The following is a 22,615-nucleotide window of genomic DNA, read 5'->3' on the forward strand; positions in this document are numbered from 1 at the left end:
TAGTTCTATCCTTTTCTGAGAGCATCACTTGTGTTTGGGTCACTACTCTGCCAGATGGCAAAGATAGCCCCATCTGCAGTTCAGATAATCCCAGCAGGAATTTAAGAATGTAATTTCCATGGCCAAAAACAGAGCTTGTCAGTAGGATGGTATGTATGAGCAAAACTTTTCCAAGTTCAACAGAAAGCTTTGATTGAGTTCAGGGTCTCTAATTTCACCCTTTCTCTTCTGGTTGTATGAACAAATTTGGTATTTTCTTACTAGGTTTAAGTGCCACTCTGTCTCTGAAGCAGTCATGTTAGCTTTAAGATCAGTATGATTTTTGCTTTTCCTTCTTTACCTTTGTTTTACCCCTTAGAAGGTGTGGGAGGAAAGAAAACTTGGTCAGCTGTTACATAAAAAACAGACAGAACAGATTCCAAGGACTTTATTAAGTTAACCCAGCAATTCTCTGGAGGTGCTCTAATTCTGCAATAGCATAGTGACAAAACATAAAGTGAAATATCCGTGTTTTCTGATTGGTTTTCAGGCACATTTTGGTTAAAAAAAATTGAAAAAAGTTGAGTAAAATTCAGATTCTTAAAGGTACTATCAACTCTTGGCATAAATACTTGGTTCCCTCTGTATTTCTGTCTGTCTACTCAATCTCTCTCACTGTTTGTTGTCTGATATGTCAGTCATTGACAGTCTCTCAATTCTGGTTAGGGCAAATTGGAAACTGCCTATGAAGTGTGATTGCATCATGAAATCCCAGTTCATGGAGGCATAAAAGTCTTGTGGTAGCTGTGGGTAGGAGCAGCTGCTGTTGAGACTGAGACAGGTTTGTTTCCTGGCTTGTAGCTGCCGGTGGCTCTGCTGGGGTGGCAGGCAATTCAGTGAGACAGACGGCCCAGCACGTCCAGCTCTGGCAGATGTCTTCTTCCTGTGCTTGTGTCAGCGTGCCTGGGAACCCTGAGAAACCCAGTGCATCCAGTCGTGAAGAGCAGTGTAGTGAAACAGGATCATGTCCCTTCCTGTGGCAAGGTATGATGTCTCTGTCATGGAATGTTTCCAGCCATCCTTTCTGAAATGGAGAAGAACAAGCTTTTTGTGGTTTGTCCTGAGGACCCAAGCCAGACAATTCCTCAAATCATCATGGGACACTCTCAGTGTTACATTTGATTCCACCAGCTATTGTAGCTGATGTCCAACACTCAGTGTCCAACATCCTGTTCAAGATGAACTGTGCCACGTGTTTTAGTTCTTTGTTCTCTAAAGCCTTCTAAATGAGCTTTGACCACTGTGGAGCATTAGGCTGTGATGCTTTTATGGAACTAGCTTTAGTAGATCTGAAGATCTTGTTCCTGAGCTGCTATAGCTGCAGACATAGCCTAGCACCACTTAAATGACCAAATATAGGACAGGAAAAATAATACTTTTTGCAAGCTAAAGCAAAGCGGTCAGGTGTTCTTAGTGTAATACTGTGGAATAGTTAATTGAGTTCAAAGTGAAGATTTTTAATATTTTTTCTTTGTAAGGTAGGGAAAGTGACTCTTAGCCAAAAAAAACTTTTCATTTTTTAAAGCTGCTGTTGAGTTACTGTAAAATCTTCTTTCCACTTATATAACAAGCTGCATTTTGATCGTCTTATGATGAGCTATTTTTGCCTACTTTCATCCATTATTGTGCAATTAATTTGCATCATGACTTTTTTAAAGGCAGACTACCTTTTAAATATAAATTTGAAACAAAAGATGGTGGGGTTTTTTCAGAAAATAGTTTTCTCAGAATTTGTAAGAGAGATAGAAGTACGTTCTTAAAGAAAAAGAAAATGATAATTTAAATGTTGTTTGAAGTATAGAAGTTTGACTAAATAGTCAGAGCTGTCCTTCAAATAAAATTGATGTTCAGAGCCTAAGAAAGCCTGTAAAATTGTGTAAGCTCAGATACCATATAAAGGAGAATGAAGCATAAACACAACTGAGAGCAGTAAATCAGCACCCTACTATATTTAATGCCTGTACTTAATCATGGATGCATTCACCAATCAGAGAATGCCAATGAAAATGTTTTACAGTCTTGAGGTTTAAAAAAAATTACTGACATGAGAAAACGATTGTAGATATATATCTGTGTCCATACATATCATCAAGTCTCTGTTAGAATAAAAAGACATAAAATGCATTGTAATGCTAATTCAGTGTTCCAAGCAGATTTAAAATAATGAAAATTCCTAATTCACTTCTGGAGCCATTAGATCTGCTTTTACATTTGGCAAAAGATTAGTACATTGCTTAATGTTAAGAGCTATAGCAAATGGCAGTAACAATAGACATGGTTTGCAATGTAGCCTTCTGTGGTGGAGAGCTTGTTTAATAATTAGAATGAGGATAATGAGGGAATGGGTAGAGAGTGTACTAGTGGTAGGCGTTGAAGTGTGATGGTACTGCATGTTCTTTTGAGCAGATAGCTGCTGTAGCACATTTAATTGGTTACCATGGTTTCCCTTCCTGCAAATTCTATTGTTGTGATACTGAGAATGAATTGAAATAAGGTTCTGCAGCATGGGGTTTTTTTTGTTTTTAAAAAAAAGGTAATAATGTGAGCCATGATTATGAGTCATGTTTTCTTTATGTTTGGAGGTTTGGGCACATTGAAGATTATGTAGCACCAGGAAAGAATTCTTCAGGTGAAATGAATGTCAAAAATTAGTAATCTTTATTTTAGTCAACGTGTATTGTGCAAATTCATACATACATTCTCAATCCCTGGATTATGACTTTTTTTTAAGAAACTAGCCAGAGGCATTTTAAAAGGAGACCTAATTGGTAGGCTTTTAGGGCATAATGCTGCACATGAACCTTTTAAATTTCAGAGGATGACTGCTTTGGTAGCTGGATGCTGTTTATTTTCAGTGGACTCTTTTGGGACACGTGTGTAGTGCTGTTCCAGAACACGTGTTGACTGCTGTGGGATTACTTACACATGTAGGATTCAACATCTGCAAAAGGCTTCTTGAATTCAGAGATGAGCACTGTTGGTTCTGCTGAAAAGCCTTGTTGTACATACTGGGGCAGGGGAGAGCAGTTGGGGAAAGAAGAATTGTTTGAAACTACTTTCTACATGATAAGAGTGAATTATGTTTTTTTGAATTATGAATGTATCAAAATCTGATCATAGTTTATCCTGCATCTACAACTGATCTGTAAGTAGTCAGAAGGAGCCCAGCAAAGCAGTAGCTAACTGCATCTCTTCACTTTACCATGGTAACAGTATTCTGAGATCATGCTAGTTGGTAGGGAAAAATTCTAAAGACCATTTTAAAGACTAAACTTTGCATATCTTTCTGTGTATTTTTTTTACCTGATTTGCAAATGAAGTGACTGGCAATAGCAAGGGTTGAATTCAGTTTCTAGAATCCTTTCTAAAATATTCATAAAATATTCCTTGGTTGCTAGCTGAAAAATAAAACAACAGGGAAAAAGGTGGTAATAAATTCTGGAGCTTGCTTTTCTGCTTCAAGTAAAACAATTGGCCCTCTATCTAAATCATGTTCCATGTAAAAAGTTTCTTTTCCTACATAAAATTTCACACTAAATAATTGACTCTGTTAGTTTGTCAATAATATGTAAGGTTCAGCTATCAGTAAACATGTGAGGTGTTTGCTTATCATCTGCCTTATGTAAGTGCATCTGGGCACTACTGAAATGGCTTCACTTAAGTATTTAGAATAATAATAAATAGCTACTAACCTTAATGAGTAATTAACTGGCTACCTAGGTCCTCCCACAGACTAGAATGCTTTTTTCCTTATGGTTCATGTCTTCTTGCTGTGTTCCTGTTCTCCTTCCCTCCTCTTCCCATCTGTTGTTGTTGTCAGCTCTGTTTTCTTTTGGCTAGAGTGTCTAATTTATCTTTAGCAATTCAGTTTACTGCAGTCTTTCTCCTGCTGGTGTTAAGTTCAGCACTTCTCAGAGGAATACTCTCTGCTTCAGCATGCTGTGAACTTTTTTGGGAGAGCTTGTCCAAGAGATGCCTGTCCTTGGTGTGCACAGCTCATGTTCATTTATGCCGTGTCCTTCACCCTGGCTGCAGCTCCTGCTGTGATCTGCTGGGCTTGTGCTGAGGACTGTGCTGGAGCTCAGGAGCTCTGGGCTCACTTTTTGGCTTCATATATGATTTGGCTTTAGGCCATGGAGTTCTGCAGGCCTCATTTCTCCATTAGAGAAGATGTTTTCTCTATTGTCTCACATGCTTGTTCAGTACAAAAGTCTAGGATATCTTAAGAAGATAGACAGACTGGAAGTTGTAGCCCATCTCTGTCTACCCCCAGTCACAGCTCCTGAGCAGGAATCTGTGTTGCACTTTGCTGGTTTTATGCTGCATAACATCTGTCTGGTTTAAAGCTTCTAGGCACTGTTGGAGTTGAAATAATAGTTGAAAAAATCAAATTGTAATGCAATCAGTTGCTAATCAAATTGTGTATGCAAGTACATTATGCTCTCCTCTCCTGTCAAAGCATACATATATTTTCTGTCTTCAGCAAGTTCTACTGGAATGCCTCTTTTTCTCTACTGCTTTTAGAAAATGCTAGGTAGAAATCTATCTGCAAGTTAGTCCTTTTGATTGGCCTCTTATTTTGGATATTTTTAAATTCATATTTAGAAATTTTTGTATTTGGAGAAACACCTTTATTCCTGTACTTCATCAGCTGTAGATACTGTGGGTGCTTTATAGACGTGTTTTGAAGATAGCACACAATAATCTTACATTGTTGTTTAATGTCATAATTGTCTTCATCAAAACATTTATTAATTATTCAAACACCAAAAGAACTGACACCAGTACGTATTATCTGGCCCAGTTTTCCTTTCCCTTCTCCCTCCTTTATACTTGGTGAAGCTCAGCTGAGTATGGTTCCTCCTGATTTGATAGGCGCTAGAAAGAGAATCAAGCTAATTTTTTTTCCTTTGTATCTTGAGATAAATGAACTCTAACAGTTTCAGTAATAAATTGACATCTGCCCCATTTATTGCTGCACTTGGATGAAAGAAGAAATTGTATTCTAGAAAAACAGAATATAATAGTCAAAAAGCTATTAATCTTCATTGATGAACTGTTAGTAGCCCCAAGAATTCTAACAATGCATGTTATATATGCAGGAACTATGTCATTTTATGTTATTATGCTTGTTTATTGTCAAGGAAGGCAGCTTTGAGGAAAAACCATTTAGAGAGCATGATGTGTATATTGGTGAATCTCACTGTTTGCAAGAAGGGATGAGTGAGTACCAGAAGATTAGAGGTAGAATACACTGAGAAAACAAGTTAAGTGAATAGTAAATTCAGTAATAGCTTTAAGTAAGTTAAGTAAACCTGCGTTGTAAGCTTTGAATTAGCAGTGGCTTAAGGCAAATCAGATTTGACAAAATCTCTGTGGAACAGAAATCTTACTGTAGCTTCTTTCTTTTTAATCTTAAGTGAATTTGGGTTTTCTTGAGACCCTGAACAACAACCCGCTGTGTACCTTAGGAAAAAACCCAAACAAACAGGAACAATAGCAAAAATAATGTTGCTCCACTCTGCTCTTCAAAAACCTTTTCTGGACTTGCAAAGCTATTTTACAATAAGAACATTTCTTTGGGTTTTCACTTGATGTCTTCCACTCTGGTTTCCTTGATATACTGAATTAAAATATCCACGTTGTTTTAGAAGAATAAATTAGGAGCAAGTTGCTTTTAGTGTGAGCAAGTCTAGAGAAGCAAAAGAGAAATATGACAGTCATGAGTAATTTTTGAACTAAAGGGAGGTTGATTTTGAGTAGATACAAAATAAATTTTTTTTTATGATGAGAGTGGTAAAAACTGGAACAGGTTGCCCAGAGAAGTGGCAGATGTTCCATACCTGGGAAAATTCATTGGATGGGGCTCTGAGCATCCTGGTCTAAGTTAAGATGTCACTGCTTATTGCAGGGAGATTGGACTGGACAACCTTTCAAGGTGCATTTCCAACCATTCTTGGTCTCTATGAACTTAAACCCTTGTAGGAAAAGCTACTCTAAGTGAAACAAAAATGATCGTGTTTGAGCATTATGCTGTGGCAGTTTTCTCTCCATAGTACACAATTGCAGTGGAATTCCTGCTACATTGCTCATGTTGTTCTACTTCAAAATAGACCAGAAAAACAATGTCATATATGACCTAAAATGAAAATGTTTTACATTGAGTAAAGTTTGCATGCACATTTTGAAGTTTGCTGAGCAGACAGTGGTAGGGTTGATACCTTAATTTAGATGGATTGAAACACAGTTCTATTTTAAAGTAATATGAAAGCTCTCTGTAACATGAAGCCACGTGGTAAAATTAACTCTTGAAGAACATTTCTTTGAATTTTTTTGTAAGCCTTATTTATGTGTTAGGCAATTGTGAAAGTTAGTAACTTTCCTGCAAGTAACATTTCCAGATGATCTTTATCCAGGCAAGCTGGCATAGGTCTCCAAATATTGCTCTCATGTAAAGAGAAGACACCAGGCTTTTAATACATTCCTGTGTGCATGTAGAATTCAAATGTGTCTTAACCACTAACCACAGTGAGTCTATTTCCAGGAAGCATGGAACTGTCACCAGGTAGAAAGAGCAGTAAACCAGTGCCCAAAACATTGGTATTGATTCTGATTCAATCATCAAATGGATCCCAGTAATTTATATAAGGTTAAATAGAATAAGGCATACAGGCACAGTACTAAGAAGAGGTAATGCATCTGTTCAAACCAAACAGATTATTTTCAAATGCTTACCACTGATCAAGAGCAGTAACATTTACCTTAAGTATTAAGTGTTCTTACTGCATATTACTAGCATACCAGGTACTTGATCAGCTGACATATTTTCAAAATTTTAAGATGGTGAAAATCAGCTGTTGATGGTAAAATAATACACTGAAGCAAAGAAATTATTTTCTAATTTTGTTAGATTTATTTGTGAAATGCTCTATACAGGTACCAAGGGCTGATAACACTTTTTCTTCATTGCTTTCAGCAGTTGTTGCCTACTGCTGATGCCCTAGGGCAGTTGTTTTGTCCCTGACAGTGTTTATGATCCACAGGAAAGTGCCACTGCTCTGGTCCTCCCTGCCTGCTGTTGGCATGCCATTTATGCAGAATTGTTTTCCAGCTTTGACAAGGAAGTTTGGGCACTGATGTCTTCAGCCTCAGTTGAGAGAGACTGCTGGGGAGCTGTTATCAGTGATACTCTACAGGCTCTGAGCCTTTTTGTTTGATCCAGGTTAGACAGAGGGAGTGCAAGGTTGTGTCTGCATTGGCAGGGGATGGGCACATTGCAGTAGCAGGTCTAAGATCTCTTTTCTCTTTGGAAGGATGCCATACTTTTTCCATGCTGAACTCAAGTATCATGCATTCAGCATGGGTGTTACCAGGTTTTAGAGATAGCTTTACACTAAATTAATGTTCATCAAGCAACAGTCAGCTGGCCAGTACTGCCCTTCCAAATGGCTCTGGAAAACTATCCATAGTGACTGTACTCTGCCACCCTTCCCAGCCATAGCAGCAAGGATTTTTTTGTCTCGATTTGTATCAACCCCTAATGTATTTGATTGCATTTATACGTATTGTGTTCTTGTAAAATACTGCTCAGGTTTTGAAAACTATGTTATTTTTCAGGCAGGTATTCTGGGAAGTTGGCAGGTTTTGCAGTACCCTGGCCATTATCAGAAATGTTGTTGCCAATGAATATTAAAAAAAAAAAGCTTCTTTCAGGAGCTGGAGATCTTCAGGGATAATTGTGTAGAAGAGGTTTTGGCTGCATGCAAGGCTTGTCTTTCTTTGACAAGGAAATGGGCCAAAAGAGGATCTATGGAATAATTTGTTTTCACTACCAAGAACACAGCATGATTAAGAGACATTCATGATGGCAAGATTCCTTATATTCCTGTGGCTTTTTATGGAGTGTCAAGAGTCTAGTCATAAGTGTTGGTTCAGTTTTCAAAAAATAGAAGTGAAATTCTGGCACCTAATTTTAAGAAAGACTTCTGCTTTCTGGCTGCAAAGCACATTAAGACTCTTTCTCCAAGGGAAGATTAGGTCCAAGTGACCTTTAGTCTCAGTCTTAAATTTTCCCAGTTCAGTGTATGAAGTTGCTTGAAATGAAGGAGGACATGGGTAGTCCTGAGGGGTATTAATTTGTCATTTGATTGCAGCTATGCACTCTAACCAATGCCTGTGTCTAGAAATTCTTCTCATCATAAAATAGCCTGTGAAAGTGGTGAATAGCTACTGTACAATTCTGTATGTGGACTGTAAAATTCATCCTCTCAGATGCTAAGAGAGTGTATCTGTGCTCTCAATCCTTCCCTTTTTCCTTTTGTTTCTTTACTGAATGCTGCATACAGGTAGGTGGCTGATTCTGAGGCCTGTCTCTCATGGCGTGATACCCAATTCAACTCCTCAGTCCTTTATTATCCTTTATTACCAGCCACATTGGCTCTACTGTTTAATACATTTTCCCACGTTATCTACTCTGCCCCACTGGCAACCAAAGGAACTGGACAGTGATTGCTTTTCAGACAACTTGGAATAAAAAAAGTCTTTTATCTCTAGTCCTGCTGCTTGCAAACAAATGCACAGTGGACACAATGAGACTGTTTAACATGTCAGAGGTCTAATTCTTTTTCTTGGAAAAACATCTGATGTTCCCCTGTATAAACCAAAAGAGAACATACTTTATCTGTGTCCCACTTTCTATTTATTAAATAAAAAACAGCTGGTACTAGTACTTGCCTTTAGGAGAGCATCAGGAAGTTGAAATATCAAATCTTGGCTCTACTTAGTTGCCACGGTGATGTATAATTAACTAGGCTGCAGGAATGTTACAGAAAGTAAACATAAGGAAATAGTCTTGCTAGTGGAAAAATTTAAACCATAGTTTTAAGTGAGATTGAAGATTAAGTCTTTATTAATAATTTTCAATTGAACATGTATGTTTTTTTAATATTGTAATTTGATAAAAATAGTGTCATTATGTAGTCAGGAAAAAAGGAAATTAATTTGAAAGAAATAAAATGGGATTCTGAGACACATTATTGACAGTACAGTCTTGTTAAAGGCTAGTGTTTCATTGATTTGTGGAGATTTTGGGGGTTTATTGCCTTATTACTGGTAGGATTCTATGTGAATACCAGTATCTTTCTCCACAACATATCCAATTAGAAAAGAATAAAGAAAAAAAAATCGATTTGGAACAAATGGGAAATTAGATAAAGGCAAACCATTCATTTCTTGGCAACTCTATTCCTTATAGCATCTCTCAATGACACACTCCATGTGCAGCAGTCTGAACAGGTCTAGAGCATAGGGGCTGCTCAGTAAAACACACCTGGGGTAGGAGGGTACGCCTTCTGACCCTGTGGGAAAGACAACTAACCTTTTAACAAGTTCTGTCTCTTTTCTGTATTTGGTCACCTTGTTCTTCAGAACAGGACTTCAAAACCAGGCAAGACTGGTTTTAGATTTTGAGGGATGTTGCTAAAATCAAAACATTGTGTGTACTTAGTATTAGGCCTTGTGATGCTTTTCTGTGTGTTATCAACTCTTGATAAAATTCGTGTAATACTTCTGGAAAACTAAGAGCAATAAGTGACCTCCAGCTTGCTTGAAACTCTGCTTTAAGTAGTCAGAGCAGATGTTACTGATGAGAGCAGCAGTTCACCTGCATCTCTTAATATAAGTAATTCTAATGTCTATGTCATTTAAGGCCCATCATTCTTCACCTTCAAACTTACTCGGTTCTCCAGATGAAGTGAGAGCCATCAAGGTGCTTGTATGTGCTCAGTGTGCATTATTTCCCACTGACTTGAGCAGATGACAGTGAAGGTTGCTCACTTTGGCACTGCAAAGTGCTGAGCACTCTTGGCTCATGTGGACTTCTCTGACAGTCAAGGGTGTATGAAGAGGACATCTCGTGGTCAAAGCTTGTTTGCAATACACTAAAGGTGTCCTGAGGAGTAAGTTTGAATACATCTGCTCCTTCTGCTGTAACTCAGGACATTATCTTTCTGCTCTCTGTATGACTTGTATTCACTCAGAACTGCATCCTGTGATGAAATTAGCCTTGGGTAAAAATGTATTTCTTTCTGTCATTTTGTAATTTCTCATGTTTGATTCAATGACCTTTTAGTTTCTATGGCATAAAAATATGCATGGAAGTACCAGTTAATCTGCAGGAAAATGCCCACATAGTTCTTACACATTGTGTCCCCTTTCCTTTCCTGAGCAGGATACAGATTGCATTTACATTTGAGTGTTTTGCAGAAATAGCAGCATCTGAAGTTGCAGTCATGTCAGAACTGTTGATAGGGTGATGGGAAGGTTTGGCGTTTTGATGTAGAACAGAGAAAAAAATACAGATTCCAGAACTGTGTATTTTTTCCCATATTTGCAAGAAGAATGTAATATTTCACCTGAGGCGAGGTCTAAAATTATGCTTTCCCCTGTTTGGCGAGGTCCCACTGAGCAGAGGAGCCACTTCAGCAAAGTTTCATTATTTACTGTGTTCCTTAACATCTCCAATGAAGCATTTGATTGTAAAGTGAAACCAATCCATCCTTTCAAATTTAGTTCTTAAAACTAATTTGGCACATCTGACCTCAAAAGGGGGCCAATACCCTCGCTGCTGTCGGACCACAGAACAGCACTGGAGTGAGCTGTGAAAGCAGCTTCTTGCCTCCATCTTCCCCACAGGAAATGTTGCCAAGTGCAAACACTAGTGTGTTTTCACATGTTTAAACTGCTCTGAGGCAGAAAATGGTTGCAGATTCTTAGTGCAGTTTTTAAAAATATGCTGCTGTTCAGGTAAATTGAGCATTCTTATGGTTGCTAAGAGCCTGTATCAAAATGCTGTTCCATCCTGATGCAGAATGCTGGTGTTGGATAGTTTTCATGTTATGTATCCTGTATATTACAAAGATTTGCTTGAAGCTTGGGACTTAACAAGCAGAACACAGAAGGACTTCTGTACAAAGCTTGAAGAGTTAGTCCTGGGCCTTTGGCCAGGAATAAAGAATGCTTGCCCTTGTGCCATTTTGTCCTGTGCTGCTCGGGTTCTGGCAGCAGTTCTGCTTCAGTGTAATTGTTGGCACTGGAGCTCAGCTGAACCTTGAATGGCCTCTTCCTGCAGCAGGCAGGGGAGCAGAGGTCTGAGACAGCATCAGAGCTGCGGATTGATGGGCTCTAATAGAGGGCTCTGTTATGAGAGCTCCTCATAGCAGAGCCAAGCCAATTGACTGCAGTGATAAAGTAGCAAAGCACTAAAAAAAGCCATAAGGAGTGTGAAGTAATTTTTCAGTTTTTCCATAGATAATGGAAAGGCTAAAAGAATACCAGAACAAGCAGCTCCTTCTGGGACAGTACTGTTTTGGCTATCTCTCTGCAGTTGCTGTTGATCTCTCCTTCCTATCTGTGCTAAGTAGTAGCTCCCCAGCTCGGCTGGACCAGACACAGAGCATAGTCACAGCTTTAAGTGATAAAGTGTTTTTAATTGTTTGCAAAGGCTTGCTTACTCTTATTTATTCTGCTTACTGTTCTTTAAAAAAAACAACTTTCCCATTTCATTGAGGCAGATTTGGAAGTCAAACCAGAAACTTCAGACTCTACTACGATGGAAAACACTTTGTTGGGGAGAAACGTTTTGAGTCCATCCATGACCTGGTGACAGATGGATTGATTACTCTTTATATTGAAACGAAGGCAGCTGAATACATTTCCAAGATGACAATTAATCCAATTTATGAACACATAGGATATACAACCTTAAACAGAGAGCCAGCACACAAAAAGCATATGCCAACCCTGAGAGATGAACATGATGGCAAAGAGTCTACAGGAGAGGATGAGGTAGCAGAAAAGAGGGTAAGCAATTGTTAACCCACGCTTTTTTTCTGTTAGACTTTTTCTTTTGTACTTTTAACCTTTCCCCTCTACTATAAGTACTAAAGTCTCTGCAGCTATTCAGTCTACATAGTTATTTCCACTGTTACATTAACAGTAATATTTAAACTGGTTATAGAATTTTGTAATGGTAATTTTTGCATATTGCAAATTTTCATGATTTGGAGGTTAGTTATTTGTCATTGTGATTCTTCAGGTGTTTTTATAGCTATGGATGTTACCATTAAGCCACTCCTTTATTTCAAATGGGCAAAGAATATTTAATCTTGAAATTGTTTACAGTATATAAGACAATTGCATTTGATTTCTTAATATATTCAGATTTCCCCAAACAAATGCATTCCATAACCTATTCAGCAGTCTGCGTATAATGACAGTAAAGTTGTCCACATTATAAATAAGACTGTTCATTAGGTTGATAAAATGTTAAAGCATTTCACTTGGCTAAGTTCAGCCTGTCAGAAGCTGACAGAGCTATTTTTGGCCTCAGCCAGACTTGCAAAGAGGGATTGCTCTCTTCAGAGAGTTGCAGTATCAGCTGAGAAATAATTGCATCCTGGATTATAAAAGAAAAACGAAGAAGGAAGAAATCTTAGAACCAGTGAACATAAAAATATTAAGGGAGATTGGGAATGTACTGGGCAGACAAAGCAGCTGCCTGAAATTTTGTGTTTCAGAGACTAAACATAAAAGGAAACCATAATGTAAATTCCGTTGTGTTAAATGAAATACTTTGTTTATTGAAAATCTGACAAATGAAAGTATTCTTAAAAGTTATTTTTACACGCCTGTAGGTGTTAATGCATGTATAGTAATCTGATATGTTTCCCTATTTCACAAACTTCAGGATGATATACATTAGGCCTATCTAATATGCTCATAGTATGTAGACAAAATGCTAACTTTAGTTGGGATCTTTTGTCTCTCCAATCAGAAATGTGTGATTTTAGTTTTTGTGGATGTGGAGGAAAGGTCTGACTGACAATTTCCAGCATACATAGCTATTACAGTGAAACTAAGCTCCATACTGAGTCCACAGAGGGAGAGGCTCATAGCTTTGGTCCTTCAAATCCTCCTTCAGCAGAATCTGTCATTCTGCGCTGAATTTGCTGAGAGATGAAGCACCCAACTTAGCTTAAAGTATGAATCTTCACTGTTATCAGATCATTTTGACAAAAGAAATACTGCTGGGATATTGAAGCTAGCTGACCACATTTAATATCCAATTTCTCGCCTGTTAGGTAGCAGTAGTAGAGGGGTGAGTTATCGCTTACAGTTCCTGACAGCCACTGCTTCCAGCCTGCTGTTTCAAAAGGATTCTTTTTGCATATTATCATAGACAGTTTATTATAATGCAAAGCCTGGGTAAAAATCTTCTCTAAGTCTTCTGGAAGTTACCACTTCGGGTTTCTTTGGTAAAATTAACTTTTCCTGCATTTATAAACTTTCAAGTGACAGCAGAACTCTGTTCTGTTACATTTTTTAGATTGATGAAACAGTGTTCATAGTAAAGAGATTTCAATGATTAGTGTTGAAGAATGCTGTTTTTCCATGGATTACATTGTGTTATGTCACTCACCATCTGTTTTGAAACATTTTTCATTAAATAGCTCAAGGACTATTGAATATTTCTCAAAGATTGAAATTTTATGTAAAAAAACTTTAAACAGATTAGATAAGTAATCTCAGCATCCCACACCCTTCATCTGGAACTTACAAGTGGCTAAAGGGGCTTCAGCCACAAAACAGTTCAACAGCAGTGGTGTTTTCAGTCTTGAAGCCCAGGTTTTAATACTCTTCTTTATTTTGTCTTGGAACTCTATTGATGTGAACACACTGAGGCACACAGACATCACAGGATAGTTAAATGTGGAGTTTTCAGTTTACTTTTTGAGTGATTGTCCTGTTGGGGTTGCTATCTGTGGCTGCATGGGGACAGTACAGTGTGGTCTTTCTCACTGTGGAGTGGCACAGAGGTGACATCTTGGCTGTCTTTGCACCTCTCAGGGTTTTGGTGGGAAGATGGCACAGATTTTCCTGCATCTCACTTAACCCAGCAAATCAGAGTAAGGCATTCAGACCCATGACCAGCACCTGATCCCACCAGCAACCTCAGCATTTGGAACAAGCAGAATTTATAAATAGGTCAAGTAGTTTTTCTTTCTTTTTGGTGGCAGGGCTGGCAGGTTGATTTCTGTTGTCCAATATGAGGAGAATATCATTGAATTGTAATGAACCAAAGAAAATTGTTCAGAGTTCAACTCAAAAAAACCCCATTGTTTTATGACCCAAGCAGTAAGATCTGTGTGCCCATTAGCCCCATGGTGAGGATGAAAATTTCCTCAGTTTGTACAGCATCTGGCAATTAATGCATCTTTATCAGTTTTGTAATGTAGCTTCTGCACTGTATGCTTCTTCCTCTGTAAAGAGAGAAAGAAGTCTGGGTCTTCAATGTGATCATCTGATCATCCTGAGCCAAAATATGTTCCCAGATTTGCAGGCTCTGAGGCTGTTCAGATACAAATCTAAATTTGTGCCTGTGCCTGTTGCCCAGTCATGTGTGGGTGGTGTATGGAATATAAGTCCTTCAGAAGGAAAGAAGAGACACAAAAACAGAGCCTGTGGAACAGCTGGTGGGAATGGAGTCTCACTTTCTGCCATGGAAACTGGGCAGCTAGAGAATACACCCCAAGCTTGAGAATGAAATATTAAAGGGGCAGTTTGGTGTGGGGCAGTAGCAGGAAATGCTGCATTTTGTGTTAGATGCCTCCCAGCAGGCACTTGGAATACTTTATTTGTTCCCTGCTCTTTCTGTAATTAATGTATCGTAGAAGAATTCAGTATGTGTTGGGTGACACTTTTCAATTGCAATATATTATAAAGGAGCCCTAGTAAAGGGGAAAGATTTAAAGACTGAAAGAGATGAAAAGTCACAACTTATGCAATCATTAGATAAGGATCGTAAGACAGAAATTGCAGTACTCCTGAGTTGTGCAAGAGACCATATTGTGGCATGATTTAAGATGCAGTTTTTGGTGGGAAAATATAATCCACTACACAGCATGAGCTTCACTGATAAAGAGAAAGAATATAACTGCATACCATGTACATTAAAAGTTTAAATTCCTGTTTAATAATTTAATGCTTTTCCTAACCTGTGAAGGAATTACTGATTAGTCAAGACATAACTGGAGGAGGAGAGACTGAAAACAGGAGAGTGCTTGTCCTGCTTGAATGTCCCAAGTAGACATTTTAGCTGTTGTGCTAAAAGGGTGATGCTGGTTCCCAAAACAGTCTGCAAATTGTTCAGAACTCAGTCGTGGAGCCATCATGGTCTGTGTTAAGAGTGGGCTAAGGATGATTTAAAAGAGGGTTTCCCATGTGGATTCAATCTGCATGACCTAGTGTGGAAGTGGAAATAATAGTCAGTATCATAAGATTTAGTATTCCTCCTGTGCTTTGAATACTGATGGGTCTCTGAACATTCTGTACTCTCAAAGGCAATTATGGCCTTAGAGCAGATCACTTGGTTCAGTTAAACACCTTATAAAAATGGTAGCTCTCAGAAATTAGTAAATATCTAGAGACATATATCAAAGTCCTTCTTTAAAGCCTTGCAAAACATTCTTTTTTCATTTTGACATGTTTTTGATTTCCTTATAATATGCATTATGTGTAAGAAGTTATATGAGTGATTGATTCAAGATTTAATATTTGTTATGAAAAAATGAAATCATTAGTTATGAGTTATCCTGTCTTTCAAAATGAAATCCTGGGGTAAATGTTAGGATAGCAACTGAATCACATCTATTCATGTTTGCTTTGGTGATATGTGCTATTTCTTCAAGAAACTTAGTGGCTGCAAATCAATTAAAGACCCCTTCTAGACTGTACTACATTCCATTCAATTTCTATAGATGGAAAGAACTGAGAGAAGGTTTGTGGCAGCAGTCACCCAACAAAAGCAATCTTCTTTTTCTGTTTTCCATTACCTTAGGTGGTGATACCATTTTTCCCTCTATAGTAAAGAAGGCTGATTTTCTGCAACTCTGTGCAAGGAGATCTGAAAATGTCAATCTGTATCATTTTAGTAGGAAATATGCTTTTATACCTGCCTCCAAAGATCATACAGATGACTAAGTTAAGTGTGATCTGTGTACATTTCTAATAAATTTGTAATAGACTCCACATACAAAATCAAGGGCGATAGTTTCAGGTGTTTGCAGAGGGACCAGTCTTACTTTCCAGCCTTAAACTAACACTTCTATTTTCATTAATGTCACTACTATTTTTCTACTTTTGGTCTCAGTCAAATCTGTTAGTAAGATCTGCTTAAACTTTTCCTTCACCATGGCTTATTTTATCTTCAGGGACAGCACATGAGAGGCTGAAGCTGAGGGAGTTGCAGTAGCTGGCATGGAAGTACAGGCACCCTTATCCAGGTCTATGATAGAGGCACAGAGCTTTGAACAGCACCAGTTTGGTGCCAATTCTGGAACTGATGGGGCTCAAAAAGACCTGGTCTTCATAATCAGGGAGGAAAGTGTGCTTTGAGAGCTGAAGCAATCTTGATGCTGGAAGTTGTTTGAAATATTTCCATTTACTTGAATTAACTTCAAAGATGGGTGTATAATGTACACAGCATCTAAACAAGCCATAGCTGTAACAAGGGCAATCATGTTTTTAGAAGTTCAGCTAATGAATGTTTACCTTAAAGTACATTTAAAGATGCAGGACACTGAGCACTGAAGAATCCCATGGGTTAACTGGAGGAGATTGTCAACTCTTTTCTCACAAATGTTCCTTTCCAGTCCCTGCGCGGGTGTCCATGACAATCACTCTCTAACTTTAATGTAATTTATAAATAAAACATAACTCTGTGGAAGGCAGAAACTTCTATTTATTTCTTCTGGGTTTAGCCCATCTTTCAGCAGAGACTTCAAAGCACAGACAATTTTGTCAATTCCAAGAAAGTTCTTAGCAGGATGAAAGACAAGCCTACTTTTTAGGTAGCTGCTCCAGCATATGCAACATCATGCTCAGAAGAGATTGCCCCAGCCTCAGTCTTCCTCATCTTTCCTTTCTGTGCATTAGCATTTCTGTTGGTGGGGAACCAGTGTCATCTGTGGTGTTAGGTATGGCACACACAGGCCAAACTAAAACTGCAGATGGTTATGGTGCATATTTGCAAACATATATGGTTTTAACTTAACCCTGTGTTTATCAATACCCAGGAAGGGAGAGTTAAGTGCACGTGTTGTCCAGTGTACAGATATCAGTACAAAGATAATTCTTTTCTCCAAACTGCAGAGTGCTTTTTCTACTTATAATCACCAAGAGTAACCCAAGCCCTTATTTGTGTTCATTATGGCAGTAAAATTGATTTACTAAAAAAGCTCATATAAACTGATTTTGTTTTAAGATTCAGAGCTTCCAAATGAAGCATGCACTTAGCTAATTTAAACCCCAGGTCACACACAGAACATCTAGTTTACTCTTATCAGTATCTCATGCTTATAAAAGATAAATTAGGAAACAAAACTTGTTTTTTAAGGGTCTGGACCTCCAGTGTTGAGTACTGTCCCATAGTTCTCCTGTTTCTTGCAAGACAAATTCTTTCTTCTTCTGTTGGTGCCAGCTCTGGTTCGTGCCCAGCCGTGCTCAGTTAATTCCTGCAGGTTACAAATGGCCTCCTGGCTGATTCCAGTGAGCCTGCAGGACTTCCCTGCCTGCCTCTGTGTGTGTGTGTGTGTGTGTCTGCACCTCCAGAGCACATTAATGTAATGCTTACCCCATAATGGGGGGGATTAACCTGAAGTAGAAGCTGTGTGCTTGTGTTGTTGGTAGCCCAGTTGCCTGTTGCTGGTCCAGTATTACAAGGGTCAGAACAAATAAGGCTCCACAGCCTGCAGAAAATGAGTTGGGCCTCAGGTCAGCCTGCATTTCAAGCAGAGACTGCACCTCCTGTTGCTATGCTACTCCTGTAGAGGTGTTCCCTGTGGTCTGAAGGTAAATACAGTTGAGGATCAGCATCCTTCTTCAGCCTTTTGTCATGGGTACAAGTCTATTCACTGCTTGCTGAGATGACCTTTAAAGTTACTTTCTGCTTTTTCAGCAAAGTGTGGCTCTTTTATGATCTGACATGTGAGATGTGTACACAAAGATACAGTCTTCAGAAAGTTTGGTGTCAAATTATACTGAGACAGGCAGCTGCCATGTGAAATAGAGTGCAGCTACTCTTTCAGACTCACACATGAGAGAGACCCTCAGCAGAAGTGTGGTGAGTAATTACCCTCAGCATATGCCCTGTGCCTGATTGAGCCTTTGTAAGATGAATAGCGTGCAGAGCTGTTAAAAAGGCTGTAAAGCAGTACAGTTGCTGTGCAATTAATTCTGAAGTATAATGCTTGTGTTGTTACTGATAAAATGATACCATTAGCAGTGAATAAACTGTTACTCCTTTCCTATGTTTCTGGGTGTTGTGAGGTCAGTCAGTGTGAAGCCCTCGCCTCAGTTCTTTTCAGGGTTTCTATACTTGGTGGTTTGGATCTGGCTACGTTTTTAATGCCCTTCATTAAATATAGCCCTAGCCTCTCTTACATGTACTGGCAGAAATTTGTTTTGTAGCTGGCATGGCTAGTACAAGAAGACACACAGGGAGAGAGGGAGGACTCTCCTTTTGCTATGGAAGAGCCACAGAGGATAGCTTCCTTTGGGCACTCTTCAGGGTGAGAACCAGTTTTCCCACCCTAGAGGACCTTAGTAGTTGGCCACTGAGCTCCAGCTCAACTCGAGATGAGCAATGGAGAGCTGCAGTGACTTGAGTCCTAGCATGCTGTAGGAGTCTGTTGCTCACCTTCCCTATGGGCATTACACTCCAGGCTTCCAGAAAGGCCTCCTAGAGGTACAGTGGGGAAGCCACATAGACACAAATAAGTAAATTATAATCTTCTTTCCCTCTAATTTAAAAGAACCCCTGTAGCTGCCCATGACTTTTTATGCCTTCTCACAACTGAATAATCCATGCAGTGGCCACAGAAGGGAAAGGTGGGTCTCTCTCAGAGCAGCCTCTAAAGCAGGAGTGTGGTTCTGATTTATTGCTTGTGCACAGGGCTTTCTGGATGGTAGGGACTGCAGTGGGTTGCTAGCTGGCAGCTCCCTCGTTTGTTGTTCTCATTCCTTAGCTGTGTGAGTTTGGGGTCTTTTTTTTTTAACTCCTCCTCCCATCTGGCATCTCCTAATTATTTTCTATTACTAATCACTTCTACAGGAAACAGACTGGACTGTTGAATTAAGAGCCCTATAAAAGGATAATTTTGTTATTTACAGGTTTCTTAGCTCACTTAAACTTTATAATGTGACACTGTATAGCTGGTGATAATCACCTTGGGCTATGATTGTGTCCAATCTCATAAACTGGGCAGGGTCAGGTCTGGCCATTTTTGGAATGTGAGGCTCAAGGAGAAGTAGGGGCAGTGCAGCTGGTAGCACCTCTGGTTGTGAACTAATTTCTGAAATATCTTGCATTTTATGCCTTCTGCAGCTCAGTGTAGCCAGTTCAAATCTGTGCTAGGAGTCTGACTAACAGGGGTTTTCTCCAGTGATCTCTCTCTTTATTCAGATAAACTCCTTTCTCTCCTTACTGTTTGTTCTGTGTGTGTCTAGATGGGAGTAGGGAAAGCATTTTACATGGGTCACTGTTTACATGATTCCAAGTACAAATCCATGTCTTTTGGCTTCTGTACAGACATGGAAAGGATGGGGAGCTGTGGTGGTCTGATGTGTCACCCCCACCCATTAGAGAAGGCACACCTGCTCCACTAAAAATTGCCCAGTCATAAGTGGTTACCAAATGCTTAAGACCCATGGTGAGTGAAATGCTTGTTTTAGAGGTAGTAGCAGAAAAAGAAGTAGTTAGGTATGCCTAAAACAAGAATTAGACTGTGAAAGAAAAGAAGAACATTTTTTCCTGTGGTAAATGCCACAGAAGCTGGTCTGTTCTGGTCCTTGTTACTTTCTTTTTAATCTTTCAAAAATATATTTTCAGCTAAAGCTTCTCATGCTTAATTTTAGTCTCTAGCTGAATGTTTTCTGACTGAACAAAGTAAGGAGAGCAGTTTTATTACTAAGCTCAACAAACTACTTGCTCCTATTATTTCAAACCTGTCACACTTGTCATCAGCAAAGACAGCAACTCTTGACAGTTTTGCAAAGACTTTCTTTGATCATTAACTTTTAGAACATTAAACTTTTCCATATTTAACCTTTCTTCTGCATGGCATCAGCAGTTAGAAACAGTGTTGCTTCTGGCATCTAGTGTTCCTACAGTCCTAATGTTTCAGTAAGTTAAGAATCACCACTCTGAAATTTCTGGTTCTCAGTTGTTGCTCTAATCTTCATCATGTTAGTATTGATATGCCTCAATTTCAACTTGCATATAATTTCCAGAATAAGTAAAGGATTATGTGTTTCTAATAGTGAGGTCATATTATAATGCACTTTGATTATATTGCTGTGTAGTGGAGATTATTTTTGCATTTTCTTAGAGCTTAAACAGTTAGAAATAAGTTGCCTAAGGAACTTTAGAGCTAGTATCACAGAGTATAATATCTTCTATTAAGCCTTAGTCATATGTGTATGTGATTTAATATTTTTTTTCATATTTTCCAATTTGTGAATTAGATTAGTAGCACTTAGAGGAAAGCAGCTTTTACCCTTTTTGAGAGGGGATTGGAGGAATTCGGTGAAAATACGAAAAGACTCTGTTCCCAATTTCCATTTTGCATGTAATGGTGAAACATTTTAAAAGCTCTATGCTTTATATCATGTGTAAAATAGTTTATTGGTAGAAGATTTCTGATGATTTTACATTGCTAGAGAAGTCTTGAAGCCATTTCCCAAAGTTAATATGATAGTGAATTACATTTGCATTCAGGCATTTCTGTGAATTGGATGATGATTAGAGTAGCAGTATGTTTAATGCAAATGCACAAAAATTGCAGAAAGTATCCTGGGTTATGTTTCACAGAATTTCCAAGTGCTCAGTCTCTTAAGTGACAGCTCTCATTCCCTCCGGCTCCATCCCAATCCCTGCTAGCGCTGGTCACAGCTGGTGCCTGGGAGCTTCCCGTCACCTCTGCCACACTGCAGTGTGCCTTCCTTCTCAAGGCAGCTCCCTGCTCAGTAAGCTGATCATGCTGAGAGCTTCCTGCAAGTTTTTTATGGACCTGATGGGTTAATTCTCTTGGGCTGTTTTTATTGTTGAAAATTCACACAACCTCAGCGGTAGAAATCTTCTAAGCAGTGTCCTTTTTAAAGTGCTAGTTGATGGTGGCAGTACAAATGAAAAATTGCCCTGTAAAGTAAGATGAAAAGCATGCTAAGAAAGAAGTTGTGCTGGTTTAACATTTTGTTTATTTCCAATGAATTTAAGTAATGCAAATATACCCCAAACTTAGTATTTTAACTTTGATGTGACCTGTACTCAAAATAAAAGCTATTGGTGAAAGACCACACACATCTGAAATCCCAGGTGTAGACTGGAACCTGGGACTAGTGTATTTCAACTGAAAATAGACATTAGCTAAACATTATGTTGTAAGAAACCACAGACTTGCTGGGGGGAAAAAATAAAAACCCCTAGAGTCTCTCCTTTCTAACAGAGGTTGTATGATCTGTCCACATGCCAGTGCTTCTCCCTTGAAAGGTAAATATTCTGTATAGCCAAGATTTATGATGGGGAGTTGCCAGCCCCATTTTGAATCATTCAAAATCATTCAATTTTCAAATCAAGTGGTTATTTAAATTTGTTTCAAAGATGCTGTCTTTGACCATTTGAGATGATGATTTCTTGAGTGCCTGTCTCAAGAATTTTTAACAGTTATAGCTTTCTGTAGGGAAATGGGATGTTTACTGCTGTTATAGGAAAAATTTTCCTGACAGAAGCATTTTAAAATGTTAATTAGGAAACTTAGAGGGAATAAATAGGAAAGATGAACCATATATGTAAAAGGAGAGAGGAGAAAATTGGAACACTGGTCAACAGAAGTGAAATGAGCCTTTTCTGAGAATGTGATCAGGGATTAGGAGACTTTATGGGTGGAAATAAACTGATAATTTGTTAATAATTGATAACGTGACATTGGAAGCAGACTAATTCTGCTGCCAATTCCACTCTGGTTTCATTCATTGCAGGTTTCAAAGCAGTCTTGATTTAAATAGAGATTTATGCAAGGGGGTGGGAGTCCACATGAGGCTCATTTGAAGGATGATCAGCCCATCTGATTTTTCAAGTGTGCCTAATTGCACTGTATAAAATGAACAGACTCTGACCCACTGGTGCAGCTATGCCCATGGACACACATGGACCTACCAAAGTGGTAATCAGGGTTCCTGAGGAGTGCTGGGGAGCACTGGGGGTTACCCCATTGTTTAGTTTTTCTGCAGGGAGGTGACCCATGAGCAGGTTTTCACCATCATAAATTTAGCAAGCATGTTGCATAGAGCCATTTGACAACTCTAGTATTCCTTCAGGTTAAACATTGTTTTCATCTTGACTCATCGGTTCAAACCAAATGATTATTCAGGAAGGATTAGGAGACTTTACATTCTTACTCTTATTTAAAATAAATGAATATGATTATGGACTTAAAGTAAGATTAAGAAAGAAACTGTGACA

General features: G+C 38.7%; 1 protein-coding gene across 6 annotated transcripts in view; it reads left to right on the forward strand.

Moving 5' to 3' along the window:
• The window catches only part of CHN1 (chimerin 1), a 94,110-nt gene that overhangs the window by 34,567 nt on the left and 36,928 nt on the right, over positions 1 to 22,615 (forward strand). For 5 of the 6 annotated variants that reach the window (XM_071434867.1, XM_071434866.1, XM_071434865.1 and 2 more), the window contains one exon: positions 11,610 to 11,898. In XM_071434867.1, coding sequence (XP_071290968.1) covers positions 11,610 to 11,898 — 289 coding nt within the window. Of the gene's footprint in view, positions 1 to 988; positions 1,024 to 11,609; positions 11,899 to 22,615 lie in introns of those variants that run through there. The other variant, XM_071434871.1, reaches the window with a different exon arrangement.

Source organism: Agelaius tricolor, unplaced genomic scaffold, assembly GCF_023055355.1.
Source record: "Agelaius tricolor isolate 1412-34295 unplaced genomic scaffold, bAgeTri1.0.p SCAF_10, whole genome shotgun sequence".
Classification (NCBI taxonomy): domain Eukaryota; kingdom Metazoa; phylum Chordata; class Aves; order Passeriformes; family Icteridae; genus Agelaius; species Agelaius tricolor.